Source organism: Phialemonium atrogriseum (genome assembly GCF_030411735.1).
Source record: "Phialemonium atrogriseum strain 8032-3 unplaced genomic scaffold QBC33scaffold_38, whole genome shotgun sequence".
Taxonomy (NCBI): Eukaryota; Fungi; Ascomycota; class Sordariomycetes; order Cephalothecales; family Cephalothecaceae; genus Phialemonium; species Phialemonium atrogriseum.
Window position 1 is genome coordinate 41,910 of NW_026848175.1, and position 16,765 is coordinate 58,674.

At 55.1% G+C, this 16,765-nt stretch overlaps 7 protein-coding genes across 7 annotated transcripts; 3 read left to right on the forward strand and 4 right to left on the reverse strand.

Moving 5' to 3' along the window:
- The first annotated feature begins 953 nt into the window (after nt 1–953).
- Nucleotides 954–3,221, forward strand: QBC33DRAFT_551290 (cytochrome P450). Its single transcript, XM_060429158.1, has 5 exons — nt 954–1,486; nt 1,548–1,650; nt 1,728–1,796; nt 1,860–2,447; nt 2,538–3,221. Exons 1-5 carry the CDS (start codon nt 1,115–1,117, stop codon nt 2,966–2,968), a joined length of 1,563 nt encoding a protein of 520 aa, XP_060278897.1. The 5' UTR covers nt 954–1,114; the 3' UTR covers nt 2,969–3,221.
- A 395-nt stretch (nt 3,222–3,616) lies between these two features.
- On the reverse strand, nt 3,617–6,132 carry QBC33DRAFT_551294 (Dynamin-like protein 4C). The gene is made up of 2 exons (XM_060429159.1): nt 4,042–6,132; nt 3,617–3,957 (listed from the first exon to the last, which is right to left on the reverse strand). Exons 1-2 carry the CDS (start codon nt 5,980–5,982, stop codon nt 3,694–3,696), a joined length of 2,205 nt encoding a protein of 734 aa, XP_060278898.1. The 5' UTR covers nt 5,983–6,132; the 3' UTR covers nt 3,617–3,693.
- Nucleotides 6,133–6,498: 366 nt separating this feature from the next.
- Nucleotides 6,499–8,559, reverse strand: QBC33DRAFT_480897 (cytochrome P450). The gene is made up of 4 exons (XM_060425339.1): nt 8,426–8,559; nt 7,261–8,361; nt 7,025–7,194; nt 6,499–6,962 (listed from the first exon to the last, which is right to left on the reverse strand). The coding sequence occupies exons 1-4, from the start codon at nt 8,501–8,503 to the stop codon at nt 6,800–6,802; spliced, it is 1,512 nt and encodes a 503-aa protein (XP_060278899.1). The 5' UTR covers nt 8,504–8,559; the 3' UTR covers nt 6,499–6,799.
- A 577-nt stretch (nt 8,560–9,136) lies between these two features.
- QBC33DRAFT_480901 (3-oxoacyl-FabG) lies at nt 9,137–9,969 on the reverse strand. The gene has a single exon (XM_060425340.1). The coding sequence runs from the start codon at nt 9,937–9,939 to the stop codon at nt 9,166–9,168; it is 774 nt and encodes a 257-aa protein (XP_060278900.1). The 5' UTR covers nt 9,940–9,969; the 3' UTR covers nt 9,137–9,165.
- A 234-nt stretch (nt 9,970–10,203) lies between these two features.
- On the forward strand, nt 10,204–12,684 carry QBC33DRAFT_256299 (uncharacterized protein). Its single transcript, XM_060423061.1, has 2 exons — nt 10,204–12,066; nt 12,154–12,684. Exons 1-2 carry the CDS (start codon nt 10,405–10,407, stop codon nt 12,661–12,663), a joined length of 2,172 nt encoding a protein of 723 aa, XP_060278901.1. The 5' UTR covers nt 10,204–10,404; the 3' UTR covers nt 12,664–12,684.
- Nucleotides 12,685–12,707: 23 nt separating this feature from the next.
- Nucleotides 12,708–13,790, reverse strand: QBC33DRAFT_581513 (short chain dehydrogenase; the record flags this gene model as incomplete). Its single annotated transcript, XM_060431271.1, has 5 exons — nt 12,708–12,935; nt 13,015–13,073; nt 13,148–13,366; nt 13,441–13,674; nt 13,742–13,790. The coding sequence occupies 5 exons, from the start codon at nt 13,788–13,790 to the stop codon at nt 12,708–12,710; spliced, it is 789 nt and encodes a 262-aa protein (XP_060278902.1).
- A 529-nt stretch (nt 13,791–14,319) lies between these two features.
- On the forward strand, nt 14,320–16,558 carry QBC33DRAFT_500579 (permease; the record flags this gene model as incomplete). Its single annotated transcript, XM_060425675.1, has 6 exons — nt 14,320–14,449; nt 14,532–14,717; nt 14,797–14,960; nt 15,051–15,666; nt 15,740–15,990; nt 16,061–16,558. The coding sequence occupies 6 exons, from the start codon at nt 14,320–14,322 to the stop codon at nt 16,373–16,375; spliced, it is 1,662 nt and encodes a 553-aa protein (XP_060278903.1). The 3' UTR covers nt 16,376–16,558.
- Nucleotides 16,559–16,765: the final 207 nt, after the last annotated feature.

Sequence of the window (16,765 nt, forward strand, 5' to 3'; positions counted from 1 at the left end):
AATTACTGTATGCAAGAATTACTGTATGCAAGAATTACTGTATGCAAGAATTACTGTATGCAAGAATTACTGTATGCAAGAATTACTGTATGCAAGAATTACTGTATGCAAGTTTGATGTCTTCATAAGTATCTACAGATTAATTCATGATTGTATTAGGGTTAGAGGAGTTGTAGATATGCAAGCCACAACAGTTACTTAACTCTGCCAAGTTACCATGTACAGACTGATATCGTTGAGCTCGTCGCCCTAATCATGTGAGCTCCAAGGTTTGCTAAGCACCCGTGCCCGCCCCCACTTTAATTCGGGTTCGTTTTTGACTCCCCACTTTAAAGCAAGCAGCCAACCCTTGTCAATGGAAAGCTCCACCCCGTTCGCGTTCTTTGCGGTTTCCAAGAACAAGTACGCCGCCGAAACATCCTCGGGCGTGTTCAGTCCAGGACAGCAGCTCATGTATACATGCCAGCATCCTTGATGTCCTCTAGATGGTGGAGTGGATCAAACAGGTTCAATTTGTAGCCTAGTCTGCCAAGACGGGTGCCAACGTTTCCCGTTTCCCGTTTCCCGTCTTCCTGCTTGTTGCTTGGCTGATTAGGTTCTCCAAGGCACGAGCGGGTCTGCGGGGCCGTTGACGTGGCCAATCGGTACAGTTGTTTCTGGCACATTACCTTCAGGGGATCGCCGCCCCTAGAGCCCTCTGATATCGGGCTAAGGCATCGAGTTCCCGCACAACATTGGAACCACCACACCACAAAGCCAATCATAAATATTACATTACATATCGGATAATTTACACAACCACCAATTCCCAGTCGTCGATGCTACGTTTCGGGCCTTTGCATCGGCACTTTTATCTGCCGGCATCGCCTGCATAACTAACTTGTACAATAGTAAGGTATCCAAGGTTGAATTGCCCTGCAGGTGAAGAATTAAGTCCTGTGTCAATCCCCGTTACCATCTCGGATCTTCCACGCGCCGAATTATTCATATATGTGTACTCCTTTAATAATCTAGGTAGACCCCTGATAGATGTTCTTGCGTTCTCTTAGCATTCTACGTGAAGTTGTGAATTTCCCACCTTCACCTCTTAAAATCCCAACCTGTTCGCGTTTCCATGATGGGACAATATCACAACAGCAGCTTCGTCGTATACGACACCCAGCCGCTTGGCCATTGGTCTTTATGGGCGCTGACCTATTCCATTCTCGCCGTCATCCCGTTCACCCTCTTCTACCTCCTGCAAGCTTCTGGCGGGAGCAAGTTGCCTACACTCAATAGCAAGAGGGCGTTTGAGTTTTTCGATAAACGAGTGAAACGGAACTTTCGTGTCAACGGGCGGCAACTTCTCCGGGAAGGCCTTGAGAAATTCAATGGCCAGCCGTTCAGGATTTTGACAGACCACGGTCCCACCATTATCCTGCCTCCCTCGTATGCGCAGGAGATCCGCAACCTCGGAGATCTGAATCATGTCAAAGCTATCGCCAAGGTCAGCCGCGCTTCTCCCATGTAAAGCCGCCAGATTCTCGGGCTTACATTCACGTCCACAGTTTGTCCACCCCGAATATCCCGGTTTTGAAGCCTTCCACGAGTTCGCCTATGGCGACGACATTATCCAGGACGTTGTCAGGTCCAAGGTGACACAGTGTCTAGGTATGTTGCGCATTTTATAAACCCGCCATGGCCAAGCACTCTCAGTTGTGATAACTGACAGCTACCTTGCTTTTAAGGCACCATTACAAAGCCACTTTCGGAGGAGACAGCCATGACGCTTCGGGATTGTTTTACGGACGACGAGAGTAAGCTTGCCTTGGGTTGTTATCTCCTAGTAAATCTGACCAGCTAATCATGTTTCTCTCAAGAATGGCATCCGATCAGCCTCCACGAGACAGTCCTTCATGCAGTTGCTCGCGTATCCTCTCGTCTGTTCCTTGGCGACCGGCTCTGCCGAGACCCTGAATGGCTCCATATTACCACCACCTACACACATCACATAGCCAAAGCCATTTTGGAACTCAATACCTGGCCTGCTCTCCTGCGACCATTGGTGCACCGATTCCTGCGTCGTAATCGCGAATTAATTCATCAGGTCCAGGAAGCTCACAGGGTTATGGGGAAAGTCCTCGACGAGCGTCGAGCGTTGAAGGCAGCGGGACAGTCGCCCGAGTACATCGACGCTATAGAGTGGTTCGAGCAGGTCGCCAAGGGCCGCAAATACGACCCAGTCCACGTGCAGCTGACTCTATCCTTTGTCGCCATCCACACTACCGCCGACATGATCACGCAGCTGATGTTTGACCTTGCTCAGAATCCAGAGTACATCCAGCCGCTTCGCGAAGAGGTAATAGATGTACTGGGAAAACTCGGATGGAAGAAGACCTCCCTTTATAATCTCAAGTTGCTTGACAGCGTTCTCAAGGAGTCCCAGAGGCTGAGGCCAATCAATGACAGTATGAGACCTGCTTCCTCTCTTGTCCTGACCCTACCCTTAACCACAGCAACCACATTCCGGTATCGGGAACTGACAGTGTTCGGAACAGCCTCTCTCCAGCGTTTAGCCTTACGTGACGTGAAGCTCTCGGACGGAACGGTACTACCGCGCGGTTCGATATCCGCTGTCGCATCGACCCGTCACTGGGACTCGCACTACTACCCCGATCCGCACAAGTTTGACGGGTATCGGTTTCTGAAAATGCGTACCGATGGCGGCAAGGAGAACGTTGCCCAGTTTGTTTCGACGAGTCCGGATCACCTCGGGTTTGGCCACGGACAACACGCATGCCCAGGTCGCTTCTTTGCCTCGAATGAGATCAAGATCATAATGTGTCATATCTTGCTGAAGTACGACTGGAGATTAATTAAGGGGCAGGATCCTAAGGCAATGGTGCATGGGTTCATCCTTGCTGCGGACCATACCACAAAGCTCGAAATACAGAGGCGGCGGGAGGAGCTTGACATTGATAGCTTATGATACGTAGCCCTAATAAACGACAATCCTACCTAGCAAGATTTGTCGACGGGCTCTCTAGACCCCCAAAACATCTCTCGACGGCGCACCATCTTCCTGTCTGGCTGAGGGGGTTGTCTTGTTTTCAAGCTTGTTCACGCGACGGAAATGCAATCTCACACGTAATAATAGACTGAAAGTTGCGCAGAGGATTATCGCCCATGTTGCGATGACGAGTATCTCCAACTCAGCTGAATCCTAGCCACCTCCCAACGACATCATTGCTCTAGGCAGCCAGCTTTCGGATATAAATAGTAGTATTCTCGCAGAAGTTGACGGGATCTTGCGGAAAGTCCAACTGCACGTAATCTCGAACCATGTTTTCCAAACGCGGGGATATGGGATCTGCCCTGTATATTTGTTAAACCCCGGCGGCGGTGCGTTATTTATCATGCTGGCAGTGTGGGTGCGGGGGAGTGAAGGGGGCGCGGGGTAGTTCGTGTGACCACCAACACAGGACACACACCCAGCACTGACGACGTTGCCATGCTCTGGGCCGGCCCCGATGCTGTGAGCAGCTGGTCCCACTCCAGCGCCCTGATTGACACACCGCTGCCGCCCGGCGAGTACATCCTCCGGCGACTGTGAGAACGCGAACCCGAGGGCCATCAGTTTCCGATAAGAAATGAGCTTCACATTGGAATTACAGGCTATCACATGGCGATCCTATCGATGCAACATGCTACCGATTACGGCTGAGACTTCCCGATGCCCTTCAAGTCTGGCTGCCGCCACTTGCTGCACAATTCGAGACCAGTCTTCAGCGAAGCTAGCTCCGCCTTTATCTCTTGCCGAGTAGACCGCACATCATCGGACTCCCCCGCCAACTTTTCCAGCATGTCCTTATCCAACCGCACAATCTTAGCCGTCGTGAAGATTCGGGGCATCTCGCACATGAGCTGGTTCTCGACCGCCAAGATGACCATGTTCTCTGTGAAACTCCGCATCAACATCTAGCAGGATCGGAAAATATCATAGTTAGCTGAGGTTCGTGGGCTGATAGCGAGGTGTTGGAAGCCACATAATGAATAGCTTACCCCGTAGTACTCCACCATGTAATCAACAACGCGCTCGATTCCAAACTGCTGGATGCTGCTGTAACGCTGATTCATGGCCACTTGGGCAAACTCAGGGTTCTTCAGAGCCCTCATAGCTGGCTCCGGGACCTTGACAGCGGCATCGTCCAGCATTGTTTCGACTTGCCTGTCGACTAGTCGCATCGCTCGCTCGGTTATTCGCTGCTCGAAGGCATCTTCCAGAGCCAACGAGAATCCCGTTTTATTGTACCGTGGTAGCAACTCTTGCAATTTGCTCTCGAGATCGCGCTTCTTCTCCTGGAAGAACGGAGTGACGAAAGCTGCGACAATTCTATTCCGACCTTTCTCGTCGTCTCCCATGACATGGGACAGCGCTGCATTTGCAAAAGACTCGGCCGCCTCCATGACCAGGTCTATGTGGCGGGTTCCGATACTTTCCCAGGGCTTGGCCTGGCTTTCAAAGAGCTTCAGTGCCAACTTGGTGTTGTACGATCCCGGGAACTCGCGGCCAAGGAACACGGCCGCCCATTTCCGGATATCCTGTTCCAGCTCATCCTGGGTAATCGGCACTGGATCGTTGACATCGTATCGTGCCGCGAGCTTTTCCAACTCTGGGGGAACGCTCACAGAGACCCATGGCTCCTCGTCGGCCTTGTCTCGCCACTGGATAACGCGATTGGCCCCCTTTTTGTGCATGACGGCAACGAACGTCCGGTTGAGGCGGCGCACATGGGCTCGCAGGTTCTTCTGGCCCCGGTCCCCCTCAGGCTCGGTCCCGGGGCAGATGTCGCCGAAGAATTCGTCGTCCGTGTAGCTGCCCTCGACGGCCTGCTCGGCGAGCCCCGTAAACTTGCGCGCCATCTTCTCCAGGTACCCTCGCCAGTCGCTCTCGTTGCAGCGCTCCTCTCCTAGCGCACCCAGAATTCGTTCCCGGTCCTTGATGTTCTGCTCGATGTGCTTCCTGACGCGTGGGAGGCTGCGTTCGATGTGCTTGAGGAGCATGCGGCTCAGCTTGTCGCGCAGACTGGCGATACCTTTGTTCCTGGTGGGGACCGAGGCCCATGGGGCTGACTGGAACAGCTCGCTCTCGGTCTTGTCTCTGGAACTAAAGCCGCGGGCCTCGTGTTCGGCACGGTTTCGGAGGACATGCCAACCGTGCGTGAGGTAATGCGACGAGTCCCGGGTGTTTTTCAGGAGCTGCAGATAGACGGCCTCGTCCTCGCTGCCCTTGTCCAGCTTGTCCGGCTTTGTTATGATGCCGAGAGTGCGCTGCCGGTCCTTGTCGTGGCCGTCGATCTCTTCGATGACCTGCTGCATAATGGGGAGGTTATTCGCAGACACGACGGCGAGGATGATGCTGCTCTTTTGCTCCATGTACTCCTTGACAAGCCCGTTGACGACGTGGCGACCCGACAGTGGCTGGTCCTTGTCCCCGGAGTGGTAGAAGCCGGGGAGGTCCACAAGTGTCAGCTGGGGGACATCGGGACCGGACACCTTGACCCGGAGAATGCGCTTGGAAAACCGATGCCAGCCTCCGTTATCATCAAGACCCATGTGCCCGCTGGCTTGTTTGATGATGTCCTCCAAATCGGCCTTCTCAAACTGAGTGTTGTTGAACTCTTCGAGCTTCTTCTTGACGTCGTCAGGCTCCTCGGGTCGGGGCTTTATCGTCACTTGTATGGACGGCTCCCTGGATGTCCGAAGGACGAGCTCGGTAGCGAAGCGGGTGCAGAGGCCACTCTTGGACGGGAACCGAACCCGCGAGATGGCCTCGAGCACAGAGCTCTTGCCAGAGGATTGATCGCCGACGACGATGATCTGGGGGAGTTCGACATACCTGCCGATATCCTGATCTCGCAGGCTGTCTATGATGTCGAGCAGCTCCTTCTGCCTGTTCTGGATCTCCTGGAGTGCAGACGTGTCAAGCCCCACGACAACCATCTTTGCTGGTTCCTTCCGGAGTATGTAGATGGATAGAAACAAACGGCTCGGCAGATTTCTTCAGATGCAATTATCCAAGGTCAAAAGCAAATGGAACCATCACTGGAGGACCCTGAGGATCTCCCCCGAGATATAATAAATGCATAGAAGGCCTCCGGCAGGGTTAATAATTACCTAGGGACTGGCTCGAACTGTTTGCCCGAGACTTGCACTGCCAAAACTTGAAACCAACATCACAACATATCACAGCATATCACAACATGGATAACCCAGCCGAGACTCCTATTCGCTCCACTGTCCCGAAATCTTGGTAATAGGGGGCTTAGCGCTTGATAGTGTTTTAAACCTGAAGGCTGCGCTTCTTTGGGGACTGTACCTACCAATCGATTTCGAATTATAATGCAGCACAGCCTCGTAAGCGCTTGGAACCTCGCATTACAACCAAGGCAACACGCCGAGACTCCCATTGGCCCTGGGGTCCCGACATTCTGGTAACAGAGGGGGGCTGATGCTTGATAGCGTTTCAAGTCCTGCAAGCTCGGTTTTAATTGCCCTGCTCCAGAGATTTTTGCTACCGACCAATATTCCATAGAATGCAGCATAGCCCCGCGTATCTGCCCATGGGTGTTTGGCAATTCGTCATCCAATGGCGCTTAGACTACGATTAACACCTGATCTCACATGTATAGTGTCATTGTCAATTGTGGGCAGGAATCTACTTCGTCGGTCTGGAGACTCGGTCCGCCAACCCCGGGGTGCCCGAGACCCTACATGTGCCAAATAGTCACGCCTCTGTTGGACGTGTTGCCCCCTGGAGTTACTCAACCTTCCTCGGGGTCAAATGGATCTTCAATGGCCCCTTTTCCCAGAGAGTATAGAGCCTGTTATTATCCATCCAATCCTTGCTGGCCTCATCGAGCCTCAAGTCAAAGTTCCAAATAAAGCGACAGAGCAGAAGTCTCATTTCCGCATATGCGAGGCTAGCAACATTGTCAAGATTGGTAACGTTCAAACAAAGAAAGGGTGGGGGACGGCGGCTTACTTCTTTCCGATACAATTACGCGGCCCATGGGAGAATGGCTGGAAGCACTCCTTCCTATCGTTCGCAAAGCGGGGGTCCTGATCTAGCCAGCGCTCTGGCACAAACTCATTAGGTAGGGCAAAGTTCTTGGGGCTGCGGTACATTGGCCATTGCCAGATGTCGAGGATGGTCTAGCAACCAAGGGCATTAGTCGAGCCGAGGTAGACGGGCAACACAGATGGGACGGAGAGACTTACGCCTTCAGGAACGAACTGTCCGCAAATAAAGTCTCCGCCAGATTGGGTTCTCCTCGGCAATGCCCCAGCGACAGGAGGGTACATGCGCAAGGACTCTTCGATGACAGCCGTCAAGTACTTCAACCTCTGCACGCTCAACAAATCGATCTCATCCTCGGTCGAGAAAGAGGTCCGCACCTCCGCTGCCAGCCTCCTCAGAACATCGGGATGGTTGCCCAAGAAGAACACGGCGCCACTGAGCGCAGTAGCTGTTGTCTCGGATCCTGCAATAATCAAAACGCGGGAGTTCTCGTCGATTTCCTCACGAGTCAACTTCTGCTGCCCGTCCTTTTTCAGCATGGCGCTCATGAAGTCAGGCCGGGGGTCCGTCCTGGCGAGCCGCCTGTCGACCTTGGCTTTGACAAGCGCAGCATGCTCTTTTCTCTTGGAGACCGCACTCGGCTTCAGGGTGGTGATAACGGAGTCAATGTTTCCGATGAAGCGGCGCAGCGACGCCAGCATCGTCATCTGCTTGAGAGATGCAAAGATGACAGCTATCCACGGATGATAATCCGATAGCCGTAGGCAATCGAACGGCTCCCCAAAGGCAAGATCGCCAATAATGTCAAACGTGGTATAGTTGAACCATGCCGCAATATCAATAGGCCCTGCCCCCCCTTCGGAAGCCTCGTGCATACGACGGATAAAGAGATCCACATAGGAACAGATGAGGGGCTGTTGGTCGAGCATGGTCTGGGCCGAAAATCCATGCGACAAGATTCGACGAAAACGGCTATGGTTGGCCTTGTCGGAACCTATAATGCTCCCTCGGGAGCTATGGTAGAAGAGCGGGTCCTTGCCGTTCTCGCCGCTGCCGTTCTTGCGGTGGCCCATGATCTCTTTCCAGGCCTCGGGTGTGAGATACGACAATTGATCCGGGGCGATGCGAACAATGTCTCCATACTGCTCATGGAGCTCCAGGATGCGTTTGTGGGCGAGACCGGAGACGAATGCTTTATGGTAAGGGATGCGTGTCATGGCCCAAAGTCTGGGGCCTGGGTACTTCCGTAATGGGTGGAACCAGATGTTGTAGATCGGCTTGAACATGAAATAACCAAGAGTCTTTGGTGACGAGTTTGGCTTGTTAGCTTCCATTGCCTCCATCCAGGTGAAGATGCCGACATACCAAGGCGGCAATGAGGAGAGGGAGGGCCACGGCGGGACGTAGCCCAGTACGGCTCTCGTATTCCAGCATTGCGGGCATTGTTGGCAGGAGAAACGAATACAGCGCGAAGCTATTGTGCACTCGTCGGATTGTGAAGAGACGACGGATTACCCCAGTCTATATATATATATATATAGAGTCGACGCAGATGCTGCACCGGAGCTAACAGTACCGACATAATTATGTACATGCTTGGCTGGAGTCCACAGGAGGTGGTATTGTAACCCAGCCTGGGGAAGAAATCATGTCGATCACTGGCATCGAGACCCATCATATGTAATATCTTCGCGCTAAGTGGGTGGCCGTTGCATTCAGTACAAAGATTTCGGGGCAACGGTCTTGGCGTAAATATGTAACCCCCTTCTAGAAAAGCCTGCCTCCAATCAAAAATTCAACTCTGGGGCCGGAGCACTCAACTGCCGAATATTATGCAGACCCCCAACCAATCCGGGCTCGCTCGGATCGGCACGCTTCCCGCATCTTCCTCCGAATGACACCTTGTAATAGTACTGGCACAGGGCAGAGCTGGCCGGCATTTCAAAATCAAGCAGCTTCGAATCCCAGCCGCCGCACTGCTCTTGAACGAACTGCGTGTGCTGGGATCGGATCTAACCGCTCACGTTGTCGTGCTTCGTTTGTCGATACGCAAGTCGCTGATAAATAATGATCAGGGTCGATACTTGTATTTGTACATACTTATTTTATTGCACACCAATCCCTCCGTGGACCTCAACAACGCTCCCATTCATATACCGACTCCTCTCCTCAAGCAAGAACACCACCACCTCAGCAACTTCCTCGGCCGTCCCGAATCTCCTCAGGCCCACTGATTCCGCCGCGCGATCGACCGCCTCCCGGCCAGCCCGAACAGCCGAGTTCGTCGGCGTGTCGACCATCCCTGGCGCCACGACGTTCACGCGGATCCCCCTGGGTCCAACCTCGAGCGCGACGCTCTTGGAGAATCCGATGACGGCATGCTTCGTGGCGCAGTAGAGCGCCAGCTCGGGCACGGGGTGCAGGCCCGCGACGCTGGAGACGTTGACGAAGGCCGAGCCAGACTTCATGTACGGGAGGCATGCGCGGGTCGCGTTGAAGACGCCCTTGAGGTTGGTGTTGACCATCTTGTCCCATACAGCGTCGGATATTTTCTCGGTCGAGATGGCCGTCGGGTTGATGCCGGCGCAGTTGAAGACGCAGTCGATTTTGCCGAAAGCATCCATGACGGCCTTCACGAAGCTGTCCCAGTCGTCGGTCGAGCCGACATCAAGCATGAATTGGAGGTGGGAAGGTGTCGTCTCGGTTGTTGTTGATGTTGACGATGCAGCCCGACACTGGCCTACTGTCTCGCCCAATCCGGACAAGTTCATGTCTCCCAGGGCGAGGACGGCCCCCTCTGACGCAGCCTTGATGGCGGTGGCACGTCCGACGCCGCTGCTGGCGCCGGTGATGATGACTATTTTGCCGGCTAGAGACATGGTGGTGTCGTATGTCGTACGGGGGAGCCGTAGGCTATTATGTACTGGTCAGTACGACACTGGCACACACACCAAACTGGAAGCTCAAATCACTGAAGCTATAATGACAGTGAGCGGCGATACCGGAGTACCTTTTCCAGTTCGCTACCCACGCTGCCAACTTACCTGGTTGCGGAATAGGGCTGACCAATGGAAAAGTAGCCTCCAAAATCTAATTGGTGGTGCGCTTCCTCGCACGTGGATCTAATGACCAACTTCTGTGTAGAAAACCTCACGCTACAGTGGCTTAGCTTGGTAACTAAATAGTGTAGTCCAGTCAGCCAGCGTATCAGGTGCTTGCTGTTTTACCGACTGCCTCTCCCACCAGATCACGCTAAATACCCCCCAATGTCTCGTGCCTCGGCCGACCCCCTCAGACTCAGACCTTTGCGTGTGCGCTGAAGTTGTCGCCAAACGAGTTCACCCATGAGCAGACCGTATCGACCAAGGTTGGCCTGCCAGGCCTGCACGAGGAAGAAGATCAAGTGTGATAAGTTGGCCCCCTGTGGGAATTGTGTCAAACGTGGCCAGCCCGAGCTCTGCGCCCGCGAATCCCCACACGATGACCGCGATTCGGCCGTGACCCTGGCCGAGCCCATGCCTCCCCCACCCAGCAGCGACCCGCCGAGCCAGCACATGGAGCAGCTGGTACGGAGCCTGCTGGAGCGTGTCGAACAACTGGAGTCCCAGTCCCGCCAGCAACAACCGAATCAGCAGCAGTTGCAGAATGCGCGCCGCTCGCCACAGCAGCCATCCTCGGCTTTGGTGCCGGACCCTGGCAATCTGGCCGCCGAGGCCCAATACCATGCAGGGGGAGACATGGGAGGAGACATGTCCGTGTTTCTCGGCAATGGGACCTCGGGAGAGGTGGTCACTGCGGGGACGGATGCTCTCGCGCCGTGCACCCCGGCAGGGAGCTCATCAAGCCTGCGTGCGGTCCGCTCAATGCTGCGCGAGGACAATTGCTTAGCCCAATCCAAGATTCGACAGATAGCCATCGTCCAGCTGCTCCTCCCCGACAGAAACCGGGTCGAACAGCTAGTCCAATACCACACAGAGTCGCTGCTATGGTCCCATGGAGGCTACCATGTCCCCACATTCAGACATGACCTGGCCAGGTTCTACGACGTGCATCTGGGCCAGATCACTTCCGTCGGGGTTGACCTGCAATGGGTCGCTCTGCTGTTTGCTATCTTGTCCGGCGCCATCATCAGCGCGCCGTTCCCCCTCGCGCAGAGATGGGGATTCCGCAAGGATGAGCAGCACACGCTCTCCGAGAGCTGGTATGACGCCACCCTCGAATGTCTGCATCTGTCAGAGCACCTGACGCGCCACCGGCTGGACACCCTGCAGGCCATTGTCGTTCTGACCACATCTGCCTACCTGCTAGGTCGGATGCGCAGCCAGAGCGTGTTGATGGCCACGGCAATCCGCATGGCGCAGAACCTGGGTCTTGACCGGCTCGGAGAGGAGCCCGAGGGTCTTTCGGAGGGGATCGTGCCGCGCGAGAGCGGACGTCGGGCATGGTACGCCCTTCTCCGACAGGACTACTTCTTCATCCCCTTCGCCGAGAGCTATCTCGTGCGGCCCATGTTCAACCGCACCGATCCTCCCCGCAACTGCCGCGACGAGGACATGGTCTCGCTGCCGGACTCGGTGCCGACCGTCATGAGCTACTGCCGCCTCCTCGACAAGATCGCCGCTCTGATGCCGGAGCTGCACGACTCGCTTCTCTCGTGCCGCACCGTGTACGAGCGGTTCGAGGAGATCATCCGTTTCGACTCTGAGATGCGCGCCCTGGCCACGGTCCACCGCCCGCCATTCCTAGCAGACAGCCCCATCGACCCAACGTGGCCGAGGTACATCGCCTGGGCTCGTCGTGCCCTGACTATCAGCTTCGCCCACAAGGTGATCATGATCCACCGCAACATGCTGAGCAGAAGCATGACGGACCCCGTCTTCTCCTTCACGCGTAAGACGTGCGTGGCCGCCTCCAAGACGATCCTGAAGATGCTGCAGCAGTCGCAGCCGTTCGATGAGGACCGGCCGATCCTGTGGATCGAGCAAGCCTTTACCGTCACCGCCGGAGTGAGTTGCCGCAGTTTGCTAATCACATATCAAGATCCCCCTCTTTTCCTTTTCATCCATTGCAGACTCGTTATTAACTCCTGACAGGTCATTCTGTGCTTCGACATGCTCTACCGCTCCCCCCTCGACACCGACCCTTCCCCCACGCACCGCTCCCTCATCCAGGACGCCATCACAAACCTCAAGCAGGTAGACCAGTGCATCATCGCCCGCAAAGGCGTCCGCCTCCTCACGGCGCTGCTGCAGGAATGCACGGCCTGGCCACCGCGCAACAAGCGCACTCACGATGAGATGAGCGCCGAGGCGGCCTGGCACGACAACACGATGCAGGTTCTCGATGTCGAGACCTTCATCCAGGGGTTCTGGAAGCGGAAGGGCGACTTGGTGGCCAGCTCGGTCAGCCCGCCGGGGCAGATTCCGATGCCTCAGACGCCGCAGCTGATGCAGGGCACCCTGTACGAGAAGGAGCTGGACTGGTTGGGGGATTACTGGCTGTACGGGGCGTTTCAGGAGCAGCAGGTCCCCGCGCCGAACGGGTCTGAGCAGGTGCCTTCGTTTGAGGACCTGTTATTTAGGGCGGAGGACTTTAGTTTTTGACTATGAATGAGTGTTTGGGGGCGTTCAGTATTTCGTTCAGGTCTCTAAATAATGGTATAACCCCCATCGACCACATACGCTGCCCCCTGGACAAAAGTAGCCCGACTGCTGCACAGAAATAAGACAACGTCTGCAACTTCCTGCACCGTCCCCGGCCGCTCCAATGGAGCCCGTAAAATGGCGGGTTTGTACAGCTCGAGCTGCCTATCCAGCATCGGAGTGTGAGTGAGGCCAGGACAAACGGCATTGATCCGGATGTTGTCGCGCGAGTACTGAAAAGGGGTGAAATGAAATCAGTCACACGGCCGATCATTGTCAACAACCCAAGATAATTGATCGAGGGTCACTCACATCTATTGCATCACACCTAGTAAGAGCAAGCACGGCGGATTTCGACGCACAATACGCCGCTAGACCCAGAGCATTTCAGCTTCCAAACCCGATAAAAACTGTTGGGAGGTTTGCTGTGGGTAGTAAGACTTACCCGCTTCTGGCCGCCCAACAAGCGCGAGCTGACTCGCAATGTTTACAACGGAACCGCGGTTCCCCAGCCTCCCGTCATGGGTGGCCAGGGGTTCTTGCTTGCGCATTTGGATGATCTCGGATCTCGAGGACAGCCAACAGCCACGGTAGTTGACGCTGTTGACGTGGTCGAAGGCCTTGGAGGTAGACTCTGCGGAGCCGAGGTTGTCTCCTTCCACGCCTAGTGGTGGGTGTCAGACAACGGACTTCCCCCCAGTGTGATGTGGCCACCACCAAGTGTCACTGACTACTCACCTGCCACATTTACCGCGTAGTCTATGCGCTGGAACTCTGCCACCGCAGTGGCCATCATTTTTTCCACAGCCTGCTCGTCTCTCAAGTCTACCCCGACCACGAGAACGTCGGCTTCGGGCGAGATCTCGGCAATGAGCGCCTTGGTCTCCTCGAGCCCAGCAACGTTGAAGTCACAGATGGCAATTTTGCGGCATCCATCCTTGGCAAACGCAAGCGCGACACCGCGGCCGATTCCTGGATATCAATTAGGATCATGCTTTCAGGTAGGGAAATGAGGGCCGAGGTGAGGGAATGAGCTCACCAGAAGCCGCCCCTGTCAGGAGAGCAACGCCAGGGAAGTAGAGAGACATTTCCGATTGGGGTTAGTTTGTGTCCTACTGTATCATGATCTGAATCACCAACCACAATGGAATCGACTACACCAGGAAGAAAATCAGCAGGGTTTAATGGCAAAGACCAAGTGTTCTGTTTTCTCGGCCTTGACCCCGTTCCCCTTGTTATCGCCCTAGGCGAAAGGACCCACATCCCGGCCGAGGGTCGGACGAACTGATTACTTCCTGACTGATAGCCCGGCTGGCATGGTAGTAGGTTCTACCCCATACTAGTGATAACGCTAAACACTTGCTAGATCGGGGGCTATGACAAAGAAGACAGGCTATTCAATAGTGCCATTCCGACAAGGTTTCCCCATACTACCAGAGATAACGAGGGGAGGGCCGAGACGTTGATTGATGGATGGGTCGATTTGTTTAAAACTCGACGTTGACGACACTGCAACATAACGTTTGGCAAGCTAGTCTGGTCTGCTGCATCTTCATCCGCATGCAACAACAGCAACGTGACTTGGCAATGCAGAACACGGAGAATCCATCAACCATCATGGACCGCGTGTGGGAACGAGCCAACGCAATTTCCACAAAGGTCCAGACGAGGTTGACGCAGCCTTCGAGCTGGATCTTGCCTCGTGAGGAGAGCAGCATCGCGCCGCCAGGCGTCTGGACCAATGCTGGTATGCCAAATTGCCTGCTGCAGCCACTTGCTCAAGTGCGTGCTTTTTCCAACAACTTCTAACTCGTTCACTTTTCCAACAGACTACGACCCTGTCGAACCCGAACGCCGCATCTGGACATCGACTACCATCGCGACGTACTGGTTCTCCGACCTGGTCTCCATCGTCGGATGGTCCCAGGCGGCAGCCATGTACAATGTCGGCCTCAGCGCGACTGACTGCACCCTGGCATGCATGGTGGCCGGCCTCTGCATTTCTCTCCCGACTGGTAAGAGCGCTCTGGGGGGGGTGCTGCAAGCACCTTTCTACTCTTCTTCTACTCCTAGACTAACAGTTTCCGCCCGCAGTGCTAAGCTCGAGGATTGGCGCCACCATGCACATCCCCTTCCCCGTGGCAATCCGAGCCAGCTTCGGCACGTACCTGCAATACTTCTGCGTCCTTTCAAGAGCCATTCTGGCCATGTTCTGGTTCGGCATCCACAGCGTCTATGGGAGCGACTGCGTGACTACTGTACGGGAAAGGCACCCACCGCGGAGTCATAATTAATTATGGCGAACCTGCCTCGTCAGAGACTTGGGAGGATCGACTGACACTGTGCAGGTCATTACATGCATCTGGCCGAGCTATGCTCACCTGGCCAACTACCTTCCCGCGTCGGCCCGCATCACCACCAAGGGAATGTGCTCCTATGTCATCTTCCACGCCGTGCAGTTCCCGTTCCTCTTCGTCCCGCCGCACAAGCTCAAGTATCTGTTCCGCGTCAAGGTCGTCCTTCTGCCCCCCGTCGTCATCGGCATGGCCATCTACCTCGCAGTCAAGGCCCACGGTGGCAACGAGTTCTTCTACCAGCCGGCGCGCATCCATGGCTCCGCGCGGGCCTGGAGGTGGCTCTCCGGCATGACCTCGGTCACGGGCGGCTGCTCGACGCTGGCCCTCAACATCTCGGACTGGTCGCGCTTCGCCAAGTCGCCGCGCAGCCAGTGGTGGCAGCTCCTGCTGATCCCGCTGTTCCTGACCACCATGGGCATCTGCGGCATTGTCGGCGCCAGCGCCTCGGTCAAGCTGTACGGCGAGGCCCTGTGGAACCCGCTCGACATCATCGACCTGTGGATCAACACGCCCGGCGGGAGAGCGGCGGGCTTCTTCTGCAGCTTCATGTGGCTGTTGGCCCAGGTGTCGATCAACCTGAGCACGAACTCGGTGGCCTACGCAACGGGTGAGCTCCTTGCTTGAGTCCCACGTTAACAGGGCAGCAATGCTAATCAGCGGAAAATTCCGATTCAATGCAGATATCGGATCCACCCTTCCCAAGTTCCTCAACATCCGCCGGGCCAGCATCCTCGGCTTTCTGCTCGGTGGCTGGGCCCTGTGTCCCTGGATTATCCTCGAGTCTGCAGAGACTTTCCTCAACTTCATGTCCGCGTATGCCATCTTCATGGCGCCCATGACAGGTGTCTTGATCTGCGACTTCTTCGTCATCCACCGCATGCGCTACGACGTGCCGGCGTTATATGATCCCAAGGGAATCTATTTCTACAAGGTCTGTCTCTGCCCCATGATTACTCTCCCCCCCTCCTTCCCACGGACTTTCCACTGACGTACATCCCCAGTACGGGACCAACTGGCGAGCCCTCGCCACCCTCCTCATCACGGCGGTGCCTCTTCTCCCCGCCATCGGCTACGCAGTCAACCCCGAAAAGGTACACGTCAGTGAGGGCCTAAAGCACTTGTACTCCATTAACTGGCTGTACTGCTTCCTTCTCTCCTTCAGCCTCTACTTTGTTCTCAGCAAGCTATTTCCGCCCAAGGCGACCATCATCCCCGCCATGGTCTTTGGCCTTCCTGCCGAAGCTGCTGATTCTGTTGCTGACGAGAAGGATGGCAAGGAGACTGACAGCACCGAGGTGAAGGCTGTTGATGTCTAGTTAATAGTCAGGGCTTGGTTTGGGAGTGGAATTGCGATCAACGTCCGGACGTATTGGGTATAATGTTTTTGTTGGATTTGTGCTGGAATTACGTGTGCACGCAAGGGGGGGCTAGCTAGTTCGGGAGAAGAAGCGCGGCAAGACATGTCTGAGCGACAAGCAGTCTTACTGTCCCTACTGGCTATATTTTCACTTCTATACTAACAAATTGGAGGACTTGCCCATTCTGTGCGCAAGCAGATCTTCGCATTGGTTCGTGTGAAATGTCCCCATTCTTGAAGGAGATGCAGCCTCCCTCTTCTTGCAGCCCTGTCAGATGCGGAGGTCGCTGTTGGGCCTTGGGGCGCCGTGAGTTTGTCCTCGGCCGAAGCCCCAATTCACGTTTGCCAC